The sequence below is a fragment of the Oratosquilla oratoria genome, chromosome 14, assembly GCF_046742065.1.
Source record: "Oratosquilla oratoria isolate Oo_2021 chromosome 14, ASM4674206v1, whole genome shotgun sequence".
In the NCBI taxonomy this organism is placed as follows: Eukaryota; Metazoa; Arthropoda; class Malacostraca; order Stomatopoda; family Squillidae; genus Oratosquilla; species Oratosquilla oratoria.
The window spans coordinates 4,062,176-4,079,675 of record NC_134790.1 but is presented as its reverse complement, the minus strand read 5'-3'; the positions used below and the strand labels follow the sequence as shown (position 1 = coordinate 4,079,675).

General features: G+C 37.9%; 1 protein-coding gene across 1 annotated transcript in view; it reads left to right on the top strand.

Moving 5' to 3' along the window:
- LOC143032519 (facilitated trehalose transporter Tret1-like) overlaps positions 1-15,727 on the top strand; it is a 16,034-nt gene extending 307 nt beyond the window's left edge. The window contains exons 2-5 of the mRNA XM_076197381.1: positions 1,118-1,253; positions 1,897-2,291; positions 9,297-9,446; positions 12,925-15,727. Coding sequence (XP_076053496.1) covers positions 1,118-1,253; positions 1,897-2,291; positions 9,297-9,446; positions 12,925-13,770 — 1,527 coding nt within the window. The 3' untranslated portion in view covers positions 13,771-15,727. The remainder of the gene's footprint in view (positions 1-1,117; positions 1,254-1,896; positions 2,292-9,296; positions 9,447-12,924) is intronic.
- The last annotated feature ends 1,773 nt before the right edge of the window (positions 15,728-17,500 follow it).

The following is a 17,500-nucleotide window of genomic DNA, read 5'->3' as shown; positions in this document are numbered from 1 at the left end:
ATATATACATATATATATATATATAATGTCTATATATATATATAATGTCTATACATATATATATATATATATATAATATATATATATATATATATATATATATATATATATTGGAAGCTAGTATGTTATAACACATTTGTAAAAGATCACTGTATAATATATTATAATAAAGTAACAGCTTCTGTCTTTCTGTCTGTTTGTTTGTTTGTTTGTTCACAAACTCCTAGGTTTTGGAGATAGACCCCCATAACCATATATATTCTGATACCCTATCACAACAGGCACTTGGATAACTATATTTCATTTAAAAATATATATATATATATTATTTTGGCTAGGGTTAAGGGTCAAAGGGATATGGTATGGTAACACGCCCCTACCGTAGTGTCTCCTTAACACGATTGGCATTTTTGTGAAAAAAATTACTATGATTAAACAAACCATTATATGTTGTCATAGATATTATTTATATTTGTGAAATTAATGTTGCCACAAACTATGATAACCTTTGTAAGAAGAAATCATGTAAATGTATAATGGTTGTATATTTTCATTTTACTTTTTCGCGGGCGGTAATATACTTGAGTTCAAAGATAATGACAGGTTAATTCAATTCTTTTCTTACGTCCGTATATGTTTTATTCCAAAGGGCGTCTCCTTCCTCAAAGGTATCTTTTTCTTACTTTCTTGACATTTTATTTGTGTTAACTTTTCCAGTGAGTTATATTGATACGTGCAACTTTTCTCCACAAATTCTATCAAAATTAAAATGATCATCATTTGCCCGCAGCAACGCGCGGGTAATTTGGCCAGTATATATATATATATATATATATGTATATATATATATATATATATATATATATATATATATATATATATATATATACATACGCACATATACACACACGCATATATATATATATATATATATATATATATATATATATATGTGTGTGTGTGTGTGTGTGTGTGTGTGTGTGTGTGTGTGTGTGTGTGTGTGTGTGTGTGTGTGTGTGTGCTTGTGGTTGTGTGTGCGTGTGTGCGTGTGTGTGTTTCTGTGTGAACACGAACCTATGGAAAATAGTTTGTATTATATATGTTTACATTTTTTCAGACTCTCTGCATGTTAGCTGTGTGTGGAACAACGATAAACAACGGCTTCTGCTGTGGCTGGGCAACCCTCATCGTTGCTCTCGAGCAAGACACCCGTACCAACGTTAGTCTCGATCAAGAAGACATCCAATTGTTAGGTAAATAGCGAAGCTCTATTTTGAGAATACAAACAAGACATTCAACATTCACTGTGAGGTAAACATAGCTAAGAGTTGTGAAAAAGTTGATTTTGTAATCTGCTTTGATGACTTTCTACAGTATGCTGCTATTCAGGATACATTTCTTCACCTTTAGTTTTAGGGAATGTGGAATAGAATGCTTCTGATTCATCGCATTAATTCACTTTGATAATGTTAGGAAACGCAAACTTCGTACACATGTCGTCTCGTTAGGAACAGTGAACGGTCAGTATTGTCTTATTTCTAACTCCAATAAAAAGATTATACTCTCAGTAATGTTCAATAGCAACTTTATCCGAAAAATAAATAAATACATAAATAAAAAAAGGGCGGATTTTAACGAAGGACGAGAGGGAAGAGCCTATTCCAGGGGCCTCGTTAGATGCTGCTAAAGCCGTCACCTTTACCCTATATACTAGGAGTGCTGGGGCAGGTAACAGTCACTTTAGGGAATACAAGATAAATGCGGGACTCGAACCCACAACTAAGCGAATGCGAGAACGGCACGCTTCCGATCACGTCACCAGTTCACCCGAATTATCCTCTTTTCACTTGATCACATACTTTCTGTTCTTTCATCAAGAATTCACTTTCTTTTCAGTCACGGTAGGATGTGTCTTCGGCTTCATAGGACCTTTCCTCGCCGGTGGTCTCTCCGAAGTCTTTGGTCCACGCTCGATACTTCTAGTCACCATGCTGTTCCCCATCGTCCTGTGGCCTTTGCTGGCATTTGTACCCTTGAGGTCCGTGATATGGGCCGCAAGGATAGGATTATCCATCGCCAATTACATATTCCTGAACATCACGGCATCTCTTTCAGCCGAACTGGTCTCGCCTAATATCCGGGGAATGCTAGGGGTGCTTCCTCTCATCTGCCTTTGGTCAGGCATCGTGGCTGTCTTCGTGCTGATCAGATACCTGTCTTGGCACCTGGTGTGCTTCATCGGGGCTTGCCCTGCTGCAGTCTTAATGATAGCCCTTTTCTTTGTTCCCGAGGTAAGCCAAAGGAAACGAGCATGTTTCCTTCTATGATACTATTCTTTTATAGAATACTTAACTGTTTATCTAAGGCAAATACTTGTGTGAGAACATTTGGCATTCAAACAAACCTTGAACATGCCACAGTAGAGGCCAAGGGACTATACGATAACGGGTAAATTCTAATTTAAACCTTATTCTTTAGTACAAATCCTCTCAGGTATCTACATAATATATATATATATATATATATATATATATATATATATATATATATATATATATATATATATATATATATCAGTTAAGTGAAACATTCAATAAATCGGTAGACACTGGTTCTGTTCCAACTGCTTGGAGGCAGGCAAACGTTGTTCCTGTTTTTAAGAAGGGAGATAGATCGTCTATATGCAACTACAGGCCAATCAGTTTGACATCGGTTATAGGAAAAATGCTTGAATCAATAATAGTAAATAGACTCAGAGAACACATTGAAGGGCATAATTTAATTCGTGATTCACAGCATGGTTTCTCCAAGGGTAAGTCATGTGTGACTAATCTTCTATCCTTTTACACTAAAGTATATAAGGCGTCAGACAACAATGAAAATTACGATGTTATTTACCTTGACTTTAGCAAAGCGTTCGACAAAGTGCCACACCAGAGACTACTAAATAAAATCAAAGCCCATGGCATACGAGGAAAAGTGTTAGAATGGATTAGAGCTTGGATTAGTAACAGAAAACAGCGGGTCACCATAAATGGAATAAAATCTAGGTGGGGCAATGTTACTAGCGGGGTCCCCCAGGGCTCGGTTTTGGGTCCCTTGTTGTTCATTATGTATATAAACGACTTAGACGATGGGATAAATAGTGATGTTAGTAAATTTGCGGACGACACTAAAATAGGACGCCTAATTAGGTCAGGAGATGACGCCCAGATTCTGCAGGATGATCTTAATAAACTGTTAACATGGTCGGTGAAATGGCAAATGAACTTCAATATCTCTAAGTGTAGCGTGTTAAACGTAGGGCTACACAACCCCGAAAATAGATACAACTTAGATAATACGTTTTTAGAAAAATCTGAGTGCGAGAGGGACTTGGGAGTTCTAGTGAGTCCGGACCTTAAAACCAGGAAGCAGTGCATTAGCGCCAGAAATAAAGCTAACAGGCATTAGGCTTCATTGCTAGGACGGTAACGAATAGAAGTGCAGAGGTAATTATTAAACTCTATCTAGCGATAGTTAGACCCATCCTTTACTATGCGGTACAGTTTTGGTCTCCGTCCAACAGAATGGACATAAATTCACTAGAATCAGTACAGAGAAGAATGACCAAAATGATACAAGGACGCGGAAATTTGCCTTACGAAGAGAGGCTTAGGCACCTAAACTTACACTCTCTGGAAAGACGCAGAGTGCGGGGTGATCTAATAGAAGTGTTCAAGTGGATCAAAGGCTATAACAAGGGTGATGCAAACAAGGTCATCATAATAAAACAACAGGGCAGGACTCGCAGTAATGGGTATAAACTGGACAAATTTAGATTTAAGAAGGAAATAGGCAAGAATTGGTTTACTAATAGGGTGGTCGATGAATGGAATAAACTTAGTAACCATGTAGTAAGCGCTGAAACTATCAGTTGTTTTAAAAAACGATTAGACATCTTTATGGATGGGGATGACAGGTGGTGATGGATACGGAGCTGCCTAGTGTAGGCCTTATGGTCTTTTGCAGCAGTCTCCTTTATTTTTATGTTCTCATGTTCTTATACATATATATATATATGTATATATATATATATATATATATATATTATCAGTGTATTTGGACAGGAGTTTTTCTCTAATGCATACATCATTAAAAGTGATGGCCTAGTTCTGCATTAATTATTTTCTTATAGGTATTTTCCATATACCTTCTTATAGATTTATGTTCCTTAGAAAGGAAATTTATGACTTGGCTGTATGTAGTCATATTAGCTAGATCGCGATTTCGGGTTCTAGACCCTTCCTCAGTAGCTATTGGGATGTACTATCTTATATGATAAGAATTAATCCGATGAGTCTTATGAAAGTTCTAAGTTTTATACTAAGCCTTCTTACTGGCTGAACACTCTAGGGGAGGTCACCCGGTATTTCGGACAGTGACGAAATGTCACGTGCACTAGGAGAGCCTCCGGGTGCTTGTTGTGGCGGAATGTGGCATGCTTGTGGTTATGGCGTATTGTTTTGTGTTTGCATTGGTGGCGTTTTGTCCCATATTAGCGTTTGTGGTGTTATGTCTCATGTTTGGATTTGCACCGGTTTGTCTCATGCTTGGGAGGGCTCTAAGGTAGTCTGCTTGTTTATTTAGATCTGATATATATATATGTATGTATGTATGTATGTATGTATATATATATATATATATATATACATACATATTTATATATATATATATATACGTTCTATCTATACACTAAGGGTTTTTTCTTCTTATAAGGGAGGTAGTCAAGTGAAGACACAGACACCCACCCACTCCACCCCCATCAACCACTCTTTCTTCACAATCATCTTAACTCCTCGTGGAGTTAAGAAGTCATAGTTACTTATATGTTTATTACCTCATTTCGTGTAACCGTGAACGCGCACACGTATGCATCTGTGTATTTACCTAGTTGTATTTACCTAGTTGTATTTTACGGGAAGGGGAGCTATGCTCGTGGGGTCCCGTCTTCATATCTCATTTTATCTAAACTATTTTTAAATTCATGTATTGTTTTTGCACACACCACTTTCTCATCTAACTTGTTCCAACTGTCTATTACTCTGTGAGGAAAGCTGTTCTTTTTCAAATCTCTTCTATAGCTGTCTTTTTTTATTTTCTTTCCGTGTCCTCTTGTATTTCTGTCATCCCATTTTATCAGATTCTCTCTATCAGTAATTTCTATGCCTTTCATGATTCTGTAAATAGCTATCAAATCTCCTCTCTCTCTTCTTTGCTCTAGTGTCTGTAGTTTAAGTTTTTGTAGTCTCTCTTCATATGATAGTTTTGAGAGTGTTGGTGCCAGTTTTGTGATTGCTCTTTGTATTCTTTCTAGTTTTTTTATACATTTTTTTGTACTTGGTGACCATATCGTTGCTGCATATTCCAATCTTGGTCTCATCAGGGTGATTAGGATTTTCCTCACCATTTCTTCATCCAGGTATGTAAATGCCACTTTGATTGTTCTTATTAAATTATAAGTTTCTCCAAAAATCTTATTTATATGTTTCTCAGGTGATATATTATTCATAACAATGACTCCCAGGTCCTTCTCATTTTCTACTTTTTTTATTCCTTCTTCTCCCAAATTATATGATCCTGTTATTCTGTTTTTGCTTTTTCCAAACTCCATTATACTACACTTTTTTGTATTGAACTCCATCTCCCACTTCCTACTCCATTCTTGTACTTTATTTAGATCTCTCTGTAGTGATTCACAATCTTCTTCAGTTTTCACTCTTTTCAGTAGTTTTGCATCATCTGCAAAGAAGCTCATATAGCTTTCAATTCCTTCATCCATATCATTAATATATATAGCAAACATTATTGGGGCCAGAACTGTTCCCTGCGGGACACCGCTTATTACTTCATTCCATTTTGAGTGCTGATCTCTTATCACTACTCTCATTTTTCTTTCTTGCAAAAAGTCTTCCATCCAATTTAGCAATTTACCTTGTATTCCTCCTTCATATTCTAATTTCTTAAGCAACTTCTTATGTGGTACTTTGTCAAAAGCTTTTTTTAGGTCTAGAAATGCACAATCAGCCCATCCATCTCTTTCTTGTATTATATCTATTAGCCTTGAATAGAAACATATTAAATTGGTGACGCATGATCGTCCTTGTCTGAATCCAAATTGTCTTGGATTTAGTACGTTGTTTTTTTCCAAGTATTTTACCCATCTACTTTTGATAATTCTTTCACATATTTTTGCTATTGTACTTGTTAGAGAGACTGGTCTATAGTTGGTAGGTTCTTCTTTATTTCCTCCTTTATATATAGGTACTATATTTGCTTTTTTCCAATCTTCTGGAACTTTTCCTTCTTTTAAGGAACTGCTTATTATGCTATGTATTTTGTCTGCCAGTTCATTCCTGCATTCTTTCAGAATCCAGTTTGCTATTTCATCTGGCCCATGCGATTTTCTGACATCAAAATTACCCAAGTGTGTCAATATTTCATTCTTTGTTACTTCTATTTCTTCCATAGGGGGGACTTTTTCTTTCCACTCAATCTCTTCAGGTTGTATATTTTCCCTTGTAAACACTGATTTAAAATGTTTGTTCATAATTTCTGCCATTTCCATTTCCTCAGTGTATTCAACTCCTCCTTGTCTTAATTTCTCCAAGTCTTGTTTGGTTTTCAGTTTATTGTTTACAAATCTGTAGAATAGTTTTGGTTGATCTTTACACTTTTCTATAACATCTTTTTCATATTTTCTTTTTTCCTCTCTGCACTTTTGTACATATTCATTTCTATAACCAGTATATATTTTCCATTTTTCAGGTCTTCTGTCTTTTTTCCATCTGGTCCAGGCTTTGTCTCTTTTGTCTTTTAACTCCCTACAACTTTTGTTGTACCAGCATTTTACATATTCTTTTTCTTGTTTTTGTCTTGGGACATACTTTTCCACTCCTTTTTTGTAAATTTTTGTCAAAATATTCCATTTCTCTTCCACTGATGTTTCTTCTTTGTATATTTCTTCCCAGTTTTCTTGTTGAAAGAATTCTCTTATTTTATCAAAGTTTGTTTTTTCATACATCATTCTTCCTTTTCTATATTGTTCATTTCTTTTCATATATTTTTCTTCATTAAGTTCCAGTTCAATCAATATGTGGTCACTTTTACCTATTGGTGTTTTATATTCAATCTTGTCCACTATTCTAGGTTCAGATGTAATTATTAAGTCTAGCCTCGATGGTTCTTCTTCATTTCTATACCTAGTGTTCTCTTGTATCCATTGTGTCATTGAATGGTCAGTAATCATCTCAAGTAGAGCATTTCCCCATGAGTCATCACCACTCTTTACTGTCATTTCTTCCCAGCAGATTTCTTTGCAATCAAAGTCGCCCATCATAACTATTCTTCCTCCGTCTTCCATTATTTTAGTTAATGCTATCTTTGTGTCCTCTAACATACTTTTATGTTCACTCTCCTCCCATGAGGCTGTTTTCGGAGGCACATAATTGATCACAAATTTTCTTCTCTTCTTATCTCCGTCTTCCACTTCTATCATAATCATCTCTACTGTATTCTTTCCATATATGACACCTTTCACGTTTATATCCTTCTTAGTCAGGAACATAACTCCACCCCCTTGTTTTTTCTCTCTGTTTCTAATCCAATAATTGTATGCATCATGTCCTACACTGTTGGGTGGTAGTGGGCCTTTTAATTTTGTTTCTACAATTCCCATTATGTCCGGTTCTTTTTCTTTCAAATAATCATTCAGTTCATTCAATCCTGTTATCAATCCATCTATATTTGTGTATGACGCTCTTAGTTTTCTGCCACTTCCATTGTGTTCTCTGTTTCCCTTATGTTTTTCTTTTGTATGTCGAACTGCTTTATTTTCATGTTCACTACTCTCCAATAGAATCTCTCTTTCTCTGACTCCGTTCTTTCCTCGTTTTTTGCCTTAGCTTCAAGTCTTTTCTGCTTTTCTGCCTCTCTTTCCTCCTTATTCATTTCTCTTTTTATCCATACCTTTTTATATTGATCATTTGTTGCTAGTTTCCCTGTTTTGGATAGAATTTTCTCTGCCGTTGTTTGTGACCTGAATTTAATCTTAATTGGTCTGGTCTTATCTGTACTATATTTTCCGAGTCTGAATTTTTCCTCAATTTCCTTTATAATTTCTGGTTCATCTTCCTGGACTAATTTTAATAAACTGCTTACTCTTTCATTTTCCTCCTTGATTCTTGCGGTTCTATCTGGGTTATGTTTCTCTTCCATTCCTAATATAATTATACATTTCTTTTTGTCAGCTAATTCTCTTACTATATTCTCCTTCTGTCTCATCACTTTAATAACTGAGTCTTCATTATGTTCTTTCAATTGCTGTTTGACTATGTCAGTGAATGAGACCTTATTCCCTTCTTGGGTTGTCCTCCAATTTTTAGCTTCTGTATCTATTTTCTCTCTGTTTTCATTACTATTCTTCTTCAATTTCTCATTCTCCTCCTTTACATTTCCTAACTGTCTTTTTAGGTCCTCTATTTCTTCAGTTAAGTTTCTGTTTGCCTTCTCTAGTTGTTCCAACCTTTCAATTCTTTGGAAAATGGAGTCAACATTACCTAACTTACGTTCCAAGTCCTCTATCACCTTATCAACTCTCTCCTCTAGTCTTATCAGTCGGGGGGGAGGGGTTGTGTCCCCCCCACCCTCTTTAAATCCCTGGAACATATTCTCGTCACTTTCTACTGTATTGCTCCTCTCTATACTTCTAATCTTTACATTTTTATTAGACATTTCATCCTCACTCAGCCTTTTGTTTACCTTTCGCTTGTCTGGCTGGGCCAAGTCTACTCCCTCCTCATTTCCTTCCATTTCCCTCAGTAATCCCTCCCCTTTTCCTCTTTCCCTACTTTCCCACTACTCCACGAGCAATTTCCCCCCCACCCTGTAAAAACACTAGGCACTTCTCTTTGCGTTGGGATCCACAGACTTCAGTTTTCTTCAGAACGTCATCCAAGCCGTCCATTCGCTGAAGTGTGTGTGTGTGTGTGTGTGTGTGTGTGTGTGTGTGTGTGTGTGTGTGTGTGTGTGTGTGTGTGTGTGTGTGTGTGTGTGTGTGTGTATGTGTGTGATCGTGATCGTGTGTATTCACACGCGACATCATACCTTTCATACAAAACTTATCAAAAAGAGACAAATATTACAATCGAAACACACTAGCCTAATACATTGAAAAAAAAAAATCCTCCCCCAGTGGATTCTTTTTTTTTTCTAAGACAGATATACGTGATAATAAAATCTTCTTTATCAAATTCTAGTCCCCTTACTGGCTCCTAAGGAAAGAAAGAGTTGAAGACGCTCGGCGGTCTCTGGAGATCCTACGAGGCCGTGGAACGGACGTCAACAATGAATTTGAGAGCATCAAAATAGGGATTGAGCAACAGCCTTCCTACACATTTAAAGACGAAGTAGGTGATATTAAGAGTTACTTAATATGATGTAGATTAATCAATTTGCTCGTGGTGTTTACAAAGATATGTTTGTTCTTACAACAAATGTGGTATTGGCATTGTTTATCAACGTACACACACACACACACACACACACACACACACACACACACACACACACACACACACACACACATATATATATATATATATATATATAGTATATATACATATATATAAATATATATATATATGTGTGCATGTACACGCGTACGCACGCACACACACACACACACACGTATACACGCACACACACTAAATCGGTCCCTGAGAGATAAAGAAGAGAAAGAATCGGAAAGAAAAGTTCTAAAAGTAGTAAACAGATGATGAGCAAGAAACAGAAAATGAAATAGAGGAAGTGCACAGAATGGATAACTGCAGAAGGAATAAATCGAAAAGTATATGGATAAAAAGATACATGTGTTATGAGAAGAAAGAGATAAGACATTAAGAAGCGAAGCTAAAAAAAAAAAAATGAGAAAACGCAGTTCCTTTGGAGAGTGTTAGACATGAGACTGAAAGAAAAAAATTGTATATTAAAAAAGTTCAGAAAACGAGATGGAGAGAGTAGAAAATTAAAACTCGCTTATACTCGTACCAATATAGACGGATTAATCTCAGGATTAAATAAACTTAATGATTTCCTGTCAGAAGAAAAACCAGACATAATGGGAACTGTGGAAACAAAATTAAGGGGTCAGTTATTACTAGGGTGGAGGAGTCATGTTCCTGGTTAAGAAAATCTTAAATGCGACAAGAGTTACATATGGAGAAAACAGGGTGGAGATGATCACAACAGGAGTAGAAGATAGTGAAATGAAAAATCGAAAGTTTGCAGTGATTTATGTGCCCCCAAAACCGGGGTCTTGGAGAGAGATTCCTCTAAAATGTTAGATGATACGAGACTTTCATTTAACGAGGTGCTGAAGGATGAAAGTAACGCGGTACTTATGGGAGATTTTAACTGCAAAGAATTTTGTTGGGAAGTGATGACAGTGAAAGGTGGAGAGGATCAATGGGGAAATGTATTACTCGACATGACTATAGAACATACAATGACACAATGAGTAGAAAACACTAGATTTAGAAATAATAAAAAACCATCGAGACTAGATTTATTATTTACGTCGGAACCTGACATGACTATAGAACATACAATGACATAATGCGTAAAAGAAAACATTAAAGAAAGTGAGTGCTGAAACGGACTGTGACTCACTGCAGAGAGATCTGGATAGAATTTGGGAATGGATTCAAAAGTGGGAAGTGGATTTCAACATTAATAAATGTAGCATAATGGAATTTGAAGAAAAAAAATCAGGGAAATATGAAATTGGTGCAAAGAAAGTAAAGAAAGTAGGATCTAAAAAAGACCTGGGAGTAATCATCACAAATTATATTTCCTCCGACAAACATATAAACAGAATTGTTGGCAAAACCTGTAACTTGCTAAGATCATTAAAAGTGGCTTTTACTTATTTGGATTAAGGAATGGTAAATAAAATACTAGTTACACTAATAAAGGCCAGTAACGACTCGAAGTGCAGCGATACAGAAATTATTTCAGCCCTGGGCAGGATTCGAACCCAGACCGCCGTTATGACAGTCGGGGATTCTACCAACCGCGCCACCGAGTCGTGTGTGTGTGTGTGTGTGTGTGTGTGTGTGTGTGTGTGTGTGTGTGTGTGTGTGTGTGTGTGTGTGTGTGTGTGTGTGTGTGTTACATTTTGCGGAAAGGAGAAGAAAGTAAAAAGGGGAAAGAGGGGATTTGGGACAGGATATTGTAGGGTTGTTGGAGAAGGTTGAGGGGAGGGGGAGGATGAATGGAGAGAAGATGAAAGGGAGGGGAGAGGTAGGGAGAAGGGGAGAATGATAGAGAGAGGGCTGGAAAGGTCATACCTTTGCCTCCCTAGCGCTGTCACAGCCTACACTCATGAAGTACTTCACCTTTGACTGAAATTGGTCGGCAACACGGTTGAACAATATGGTGGTTCTTCTTTAGGCACCAATAAGCCAAGCAAGTTTTAGAGACCTTAAAGGTTATGCCTGACCAAAAGGAGAGCTATGGGTAAAGGAAACATGAAATGTCAAAACGAGTAATCAAGATGGACGACTTTAACGTGGGTAACGGCTTCGAGTTTAGTTCACTGGAAGAGTTGCCAGAGTGCCTTCCAATTAAGGTGGAACAAAGCTACAGCTAAAGTACATCGTCCGATAACGTCCTATCAACTACCTTCCTTTCCATAACCCTTTTCTATGTATGCTTATATTTGCACTCGTTTCTTAAATGATGTGTTATCATCAACTCAGTTTCCAAACACATCACTAAAACCTTCTCTCCACTGTAAAGTTTACCTGACACTATGGACCTCCCCACTACTCTCTTTATTAGTTCATCTACTACTCTAGCAGTGAAATATCTCAAAATGACTAAATCTACATTCATCCCAAAACTTTATATATTCACTTGAATCACTGAAAAAGGTCCCCCTCTTCTCTTTACTTTTCTCACTTCCTGGACCGTATGCACTCACAAAGCCAATAAGACCCAAACTAACTTAATCTTTGTCCACATTATCTTCCAAGAAAGTTCCCTCGATACCACTATGCATTTTCCTATTTCACCACATTCAAGGGGAGTCACTCTTTCCCTCCTTCACCCACTCACTATTCCTAAAGCTCTTTCCACTACACTCCTAAACACTAAATCACTCTTGACTTTCAGTTTAGTTCCATCTAACGCCAATATTTCCATTTTAACTTCTACAAGCATACCACCAATCTCTTTTGCTTTACTCTAATTTGTACGAAAATCACGCACATATCACTACAGTTCTGTTCCGAGTCGACCTCAAGACTCTCTTGTGCCTTCTCATTTTGCTGGAAAAAAAATACTGAGTGGAGGATGTTTGGTCTCGTCATACCATCCCATTCAGTCGCCTCTTACAACACGCATGGAAAACAGGGTAGCAGAATTCTTTTCCACAAAATTCAAAGAAACAAACACACACTCACACATACAAACATACATGCACGAATAAATGCTATAGAAATCTATGGAAATCCGAGGTAGCAAAGTAGCATATGCAGAATATCGAGGATTAACTGTTTTTACACATTTTGAACACATGTGAGTAATTTAGAGTTTTGATTATGACATACATACATATACCAAGGCTTTTTCCCCATTACAAGGGGGGTAGCCAAAAAGAAAAAGACACAAAATCATTCCCACCCATTCCATCCCTGAATACACTCCACACCCCTCCACCCTCCCTCTTATCTTAGCACCTCCTGAATGACGGGTCATCCCTGCACCTTGTCCACTGCCCTGGGTCAGAAGCAGTGTCGCAAGACACATTATGACAAAAACTTTAAAATGTTAAAAAAAATAATAATACAAATATCTGACATTGACATTCCTTTTGTTTTTCAGTTTTCTCAACTCTTCATTCCAAGCAATTACAAACCCATTCTGATTATGGTGGTCGTCCTCCTTGCATCCAACATGACTGGGTACTTCGTGATCTTCCTGTATGCATACCTGATTATTCCTGAGATTGGAGTCACTGACTTCGATCCCATGACCGCCATCATAACGTTGGCCATAGCCGGATTTGTTTCCTCGGGGATTTCCTCCTTCCTACTGGATCGATGCGGTCGCCGTCCTCTTCTTATCGGATCTGCCTTGATGAGTGCTGCGTCTCTCCTCGCTGCTTCCATCCTGATGATATACCCTGTCCTTCCGGGCTGGTCCGTTCTGATATTCATCCATGCTTTTGTCTTCGGAACCGGTCTGGGATCGAACACTGTGCCCACAGTTCTGACAGGGGAGATGATCCCGACAGCAGTTCGGTATATTGGTGTGGCCATCTGCATGCTAGCCATAGCACTGGCGCAGTCACTGTTAGCCTATGTTTTTCCAGTGATGGTTTCGAACATTGGACTATCCTACACGTTTATGACTTGTTCCTTCTTCAGTGTCTTCTTGGCGGTGTTTACATGGAAATGGGTGCCCGAAACAAAAGGAAAATCTCTGGTCGAACTGCAAAAGGAGTTCATGAATCCCAGAAGTCAAAGGCTCTACAGCAGAATAAGTATCTGTAAGCAAAGCTCCAAGGCTGGCATTGACATTTCACCGAAGGACTTGAAGAGGTTGACAGATATAGCTCTAAATGCGATTCAGGAAGAAGATAAAAATATTACGAGATACCGCCAGAGGTCTAAGATTTATGGTGACATTCTACAGGAATATAACCGAAATAAGTCTTCAAGCATATAGAGACTATAAGCATTAGTTCATAAGTCTATAAGTATGTACAGACCATATGCATCAAGTAACCCACAAATGAAAAAAAATAATGTTTTGAAAGTCTCATAAATAGGCACTATCATGTTATGTGTTGCATTTTGAACATTCCCAAATGCCATACGTGCTTATGTAGATACAAACACTAGCATATAATCGCACATGTATATCAAAATACAAATGCACACAAAAAACCGCATTTATGGACAAATAGGGATCATAGTATCTTATTTTGAAGTTAGAATGAGAAAAGACACAATGCCCGTATCTTCTGGAAAAATATATCGAGAGACTATCGCAAACTAAAAGAAATTTCAGAATCTTCCAAAATTACGAGTAGGATATAAAAACTAGTGTCAGCAGGGGTGATGTAGTTTTGCAATAAAACATTGCAGTGGCCTTTTCAACGTATATTGGCACACAAACTGCACAACGTAGATCCAATCGGATCTACGCTCACGTACTGACTGCCGGCCCCTGCCTGCATCTTTGCTTGGAACATGTGAAAATGTTTGTTTCATTTATAATGGGGGTTCGCAGTCTTACAATCGTTTGTAATTATATTCAATAAAATGGATATCAACCAGTCATACATTGATTATAAAGTTGTGTAGTTATGTCTTGTGATGTAATTGGTATTAATATTGATACAGATACGGAGTATAACATGTGTATTGGAATAATGTCGTTTGGGCTCTGTCTCATCCACCGTTCCGTACATCTTTCACTTTCAATTTTCACCGCTATCTTTATTCCCCACTTTTAAAGTTCTATTCCTTCAGTTTTAATCTTCAGTCGAGGGTTATTGAAAATTTTAGATTTTTCTTTTCTTTTCTTTAGTACTTTCTTCTACAATATGGTTCTCTAGGGAACAAGCATTTTAGATCCTAGGTAAGTTTTGAGGTGACGTAGTGACTTATTTAGTCCAATCATTGTTAACTTTATATTTAAGATTTTCCCCCAAAGGGCGTGATCTTACAAGCGTGAACCAATTGAATATTCTCCTCCACCCTTTCTCCAATCAGATTCATTGTTACAAGTATATATGCATTATTGTGTACTTAAGCAATCTCAAATCTGCATAACCCACTTAGGTTACAAGTCATCAAAACATTGTATATAGCATCAATGAAACCAGGTCCCTAGTTGATGTTTATAAACATAAGTCTGAGAGCGAGCTTGTGCAACTCCTCGCCTTCTCACCTTCGGGTATTATGTAGATACATAAACTATAAAAATATAACACTCATCTACCCCTCTTTCTACCCACTTGTCTACTAGCCTCTTACACTCCGATATTACACGCATTGATCACGTGAATGGAAGTTTTGGGGGTGTCTGGATGTACGTTTGTTCGTGTGTGTGTTTGGGGGTGATTTTACATGAAGGGTTACGTAATACCTCCCACCCCGCGACGAGGTGACCCCTGTCACATGGAACATCCGGCGGTGAGGGGTTACACAAGGAAAATTATATCATACATATAGGGAGCATGACACGATACCTGATGTGAACTTTTAGCAGGAGTTGAGGGGGGGAGGATAAATATAGATAAGATTGAAGGAGTGTAGTCAAGTAGGTATCATGACATGATCAATTGTTCACCAAGAGGTAATAGTTCTTAAGGTGGAGTGTCCGACTCCAATTTTTCACAATCTGTTCACACTTGGTTCCATCTGTTTTCACTTCTCTCTTTCCTGGGAAAGACTTTAAACATCTTTATTATAATATCACTAGACATAATAGATGTCAGTTGTTTTGTGACGGAACCGAAATTCTTTATGTGAGTTGGACTTCATACACTGCCACGTAGGGTGGAACTGGACTCTTTTCTTTGGGTCAACACCGTTCATGGTTGGGGTACTTATACACATTTGGAGTGGTAACGAGATACGAAGGGGGAAAGATGGTTCTAGCATCTCTTGGTGAGACACGTTCCCTTAGCTTACATGTTTATTACAATTATGTATATATATATATATATATATATATATATATATATATATATATATATATATACATATATTGAATGTTACTATGTTGAGATGGTAATTCAACATTAGATGAGGCACTAAAGATATACACGTTCACGTATCACTGCTTTATTGGGTAAGTGCGTACACCACGCTCTCTCTCTCTCTCTCTAACTAGTCTTGAGAGGAGCAGAGGCAGATAGTCATTTAGGATTAGAAGAACGGGAAGGGGAAGTCTGACGGGGAGGGAAGGGATTATTGGAATGGGTGGTGTTCAAAACACGACGCTCAACAGCAAAGTGAAAACCAAGGCCAAGAATAGGTCATTGCTTATCGGGAGGGGTGGCAAGACGGAGATGGCAACGGTTGGCATAGTGTCCCGGTTTCTGACAGAAGTAGCAGATGACAGGGTTACGGGAGGATGATCTTTGTCTAAGACGGGAGTTGGATCTAGCGCGAGTAGTGTGTTTAGAACGAGACAAAGATCTGGAAATATGAGCAATAGGGAAGGTAGGTTTGGTGATAGGAACTGACTGAGCAGCAATGTCATTCTGTATCTTGGGTGAATCAGGATGTAGACGAGAAAGAAATCGAAAATAGGAAATGAGGAAAACAACATTGGCAAGTGAGATTTTGTTATCATTGTCAAGCCAGTCGGAAAATGTGAGAGCTGATCGGAGTTCTGACTTAAGGTCAGATGCGAGTTTTACTCGTAGGGCTCTCTCTTTTCGCATATAAGGAGGAAAGTTTTTTTTTCAGAGCAAGGTTGTAAAGAGGAGTGAGGGAACCCAGGCTGTCGTGTTTTGCAAAGGTACGTTTGAATTTGTCAGCATATTGAGAATAATCAGTGCAGTCTTGGAATGCATCTGAATGGAGGGGGTCACCAGCAGTAGAGTTGAGGTCAGCAAAGCTGAGAAGAACTGCTATTTTCTCTGAATCTGTTGCACATTTTCTGAGGTTAATACTCGTACTGACATTTGAAAGAAAGGTGTGGATGGGGATGTTGTCACCAGTAAATTTGGAATGTCACCAGTAAATTTGGAATGTTTCAGCAGTGACTCTTCTAAGAACCCTGTCTTTCTGATGCGATTCCTAGAGGGAGACAGGAGGCTTTCTTTCAAGTGTGACTCCCCTTTCTAGGTAGAGAATTACCTGTAACCAAATTGGGTAAATCCTCTGTTCCTTTTGAAGTTCCTGGGGGGAAATACAGTAGGAGGTGGTTGGAACTGCTGCAATCAGAGGGTTTCTGCTAAGTGCTTCTGCCACAACATTGGCTATGCCTTTTATGTAGGCAATCTCTGGGTTGAGCTCCAAAATGGTTGTTTGCATTTAGCAACCTTACCTTGCAAGGATTTTCCTTTGAAAAACTCTGTCAGTGGTTGATGGTCTGTCATGACTGACCTTGTGTCCTTGAAAGAGTTTTCGGGAATGTTTCAGAGCCTAAACGACTGCTAGGGCTTCCAAGTGGGTAGTAGAGTAATTTCGTTCTGCAGGGTTCAACACGCGGCTTAAGTATGCAATCGTTCTATGTTTCCTTTTAAATCGAATTGTTATAGAATTCTAATTGTTTTAGAATTCCTGTGTGAAATCAGGGAATGCCAGGATAGGTACTCTGCATAACGACTGTTTCACTTTCTGGAAGCATTTTTCTTCCTTAGAGTCCTATTTGAAAGGTACTTCTTATGAGTGAATTTGGTAAATGGGGCAGTCATTTCAGCAAAGCCTTTCAC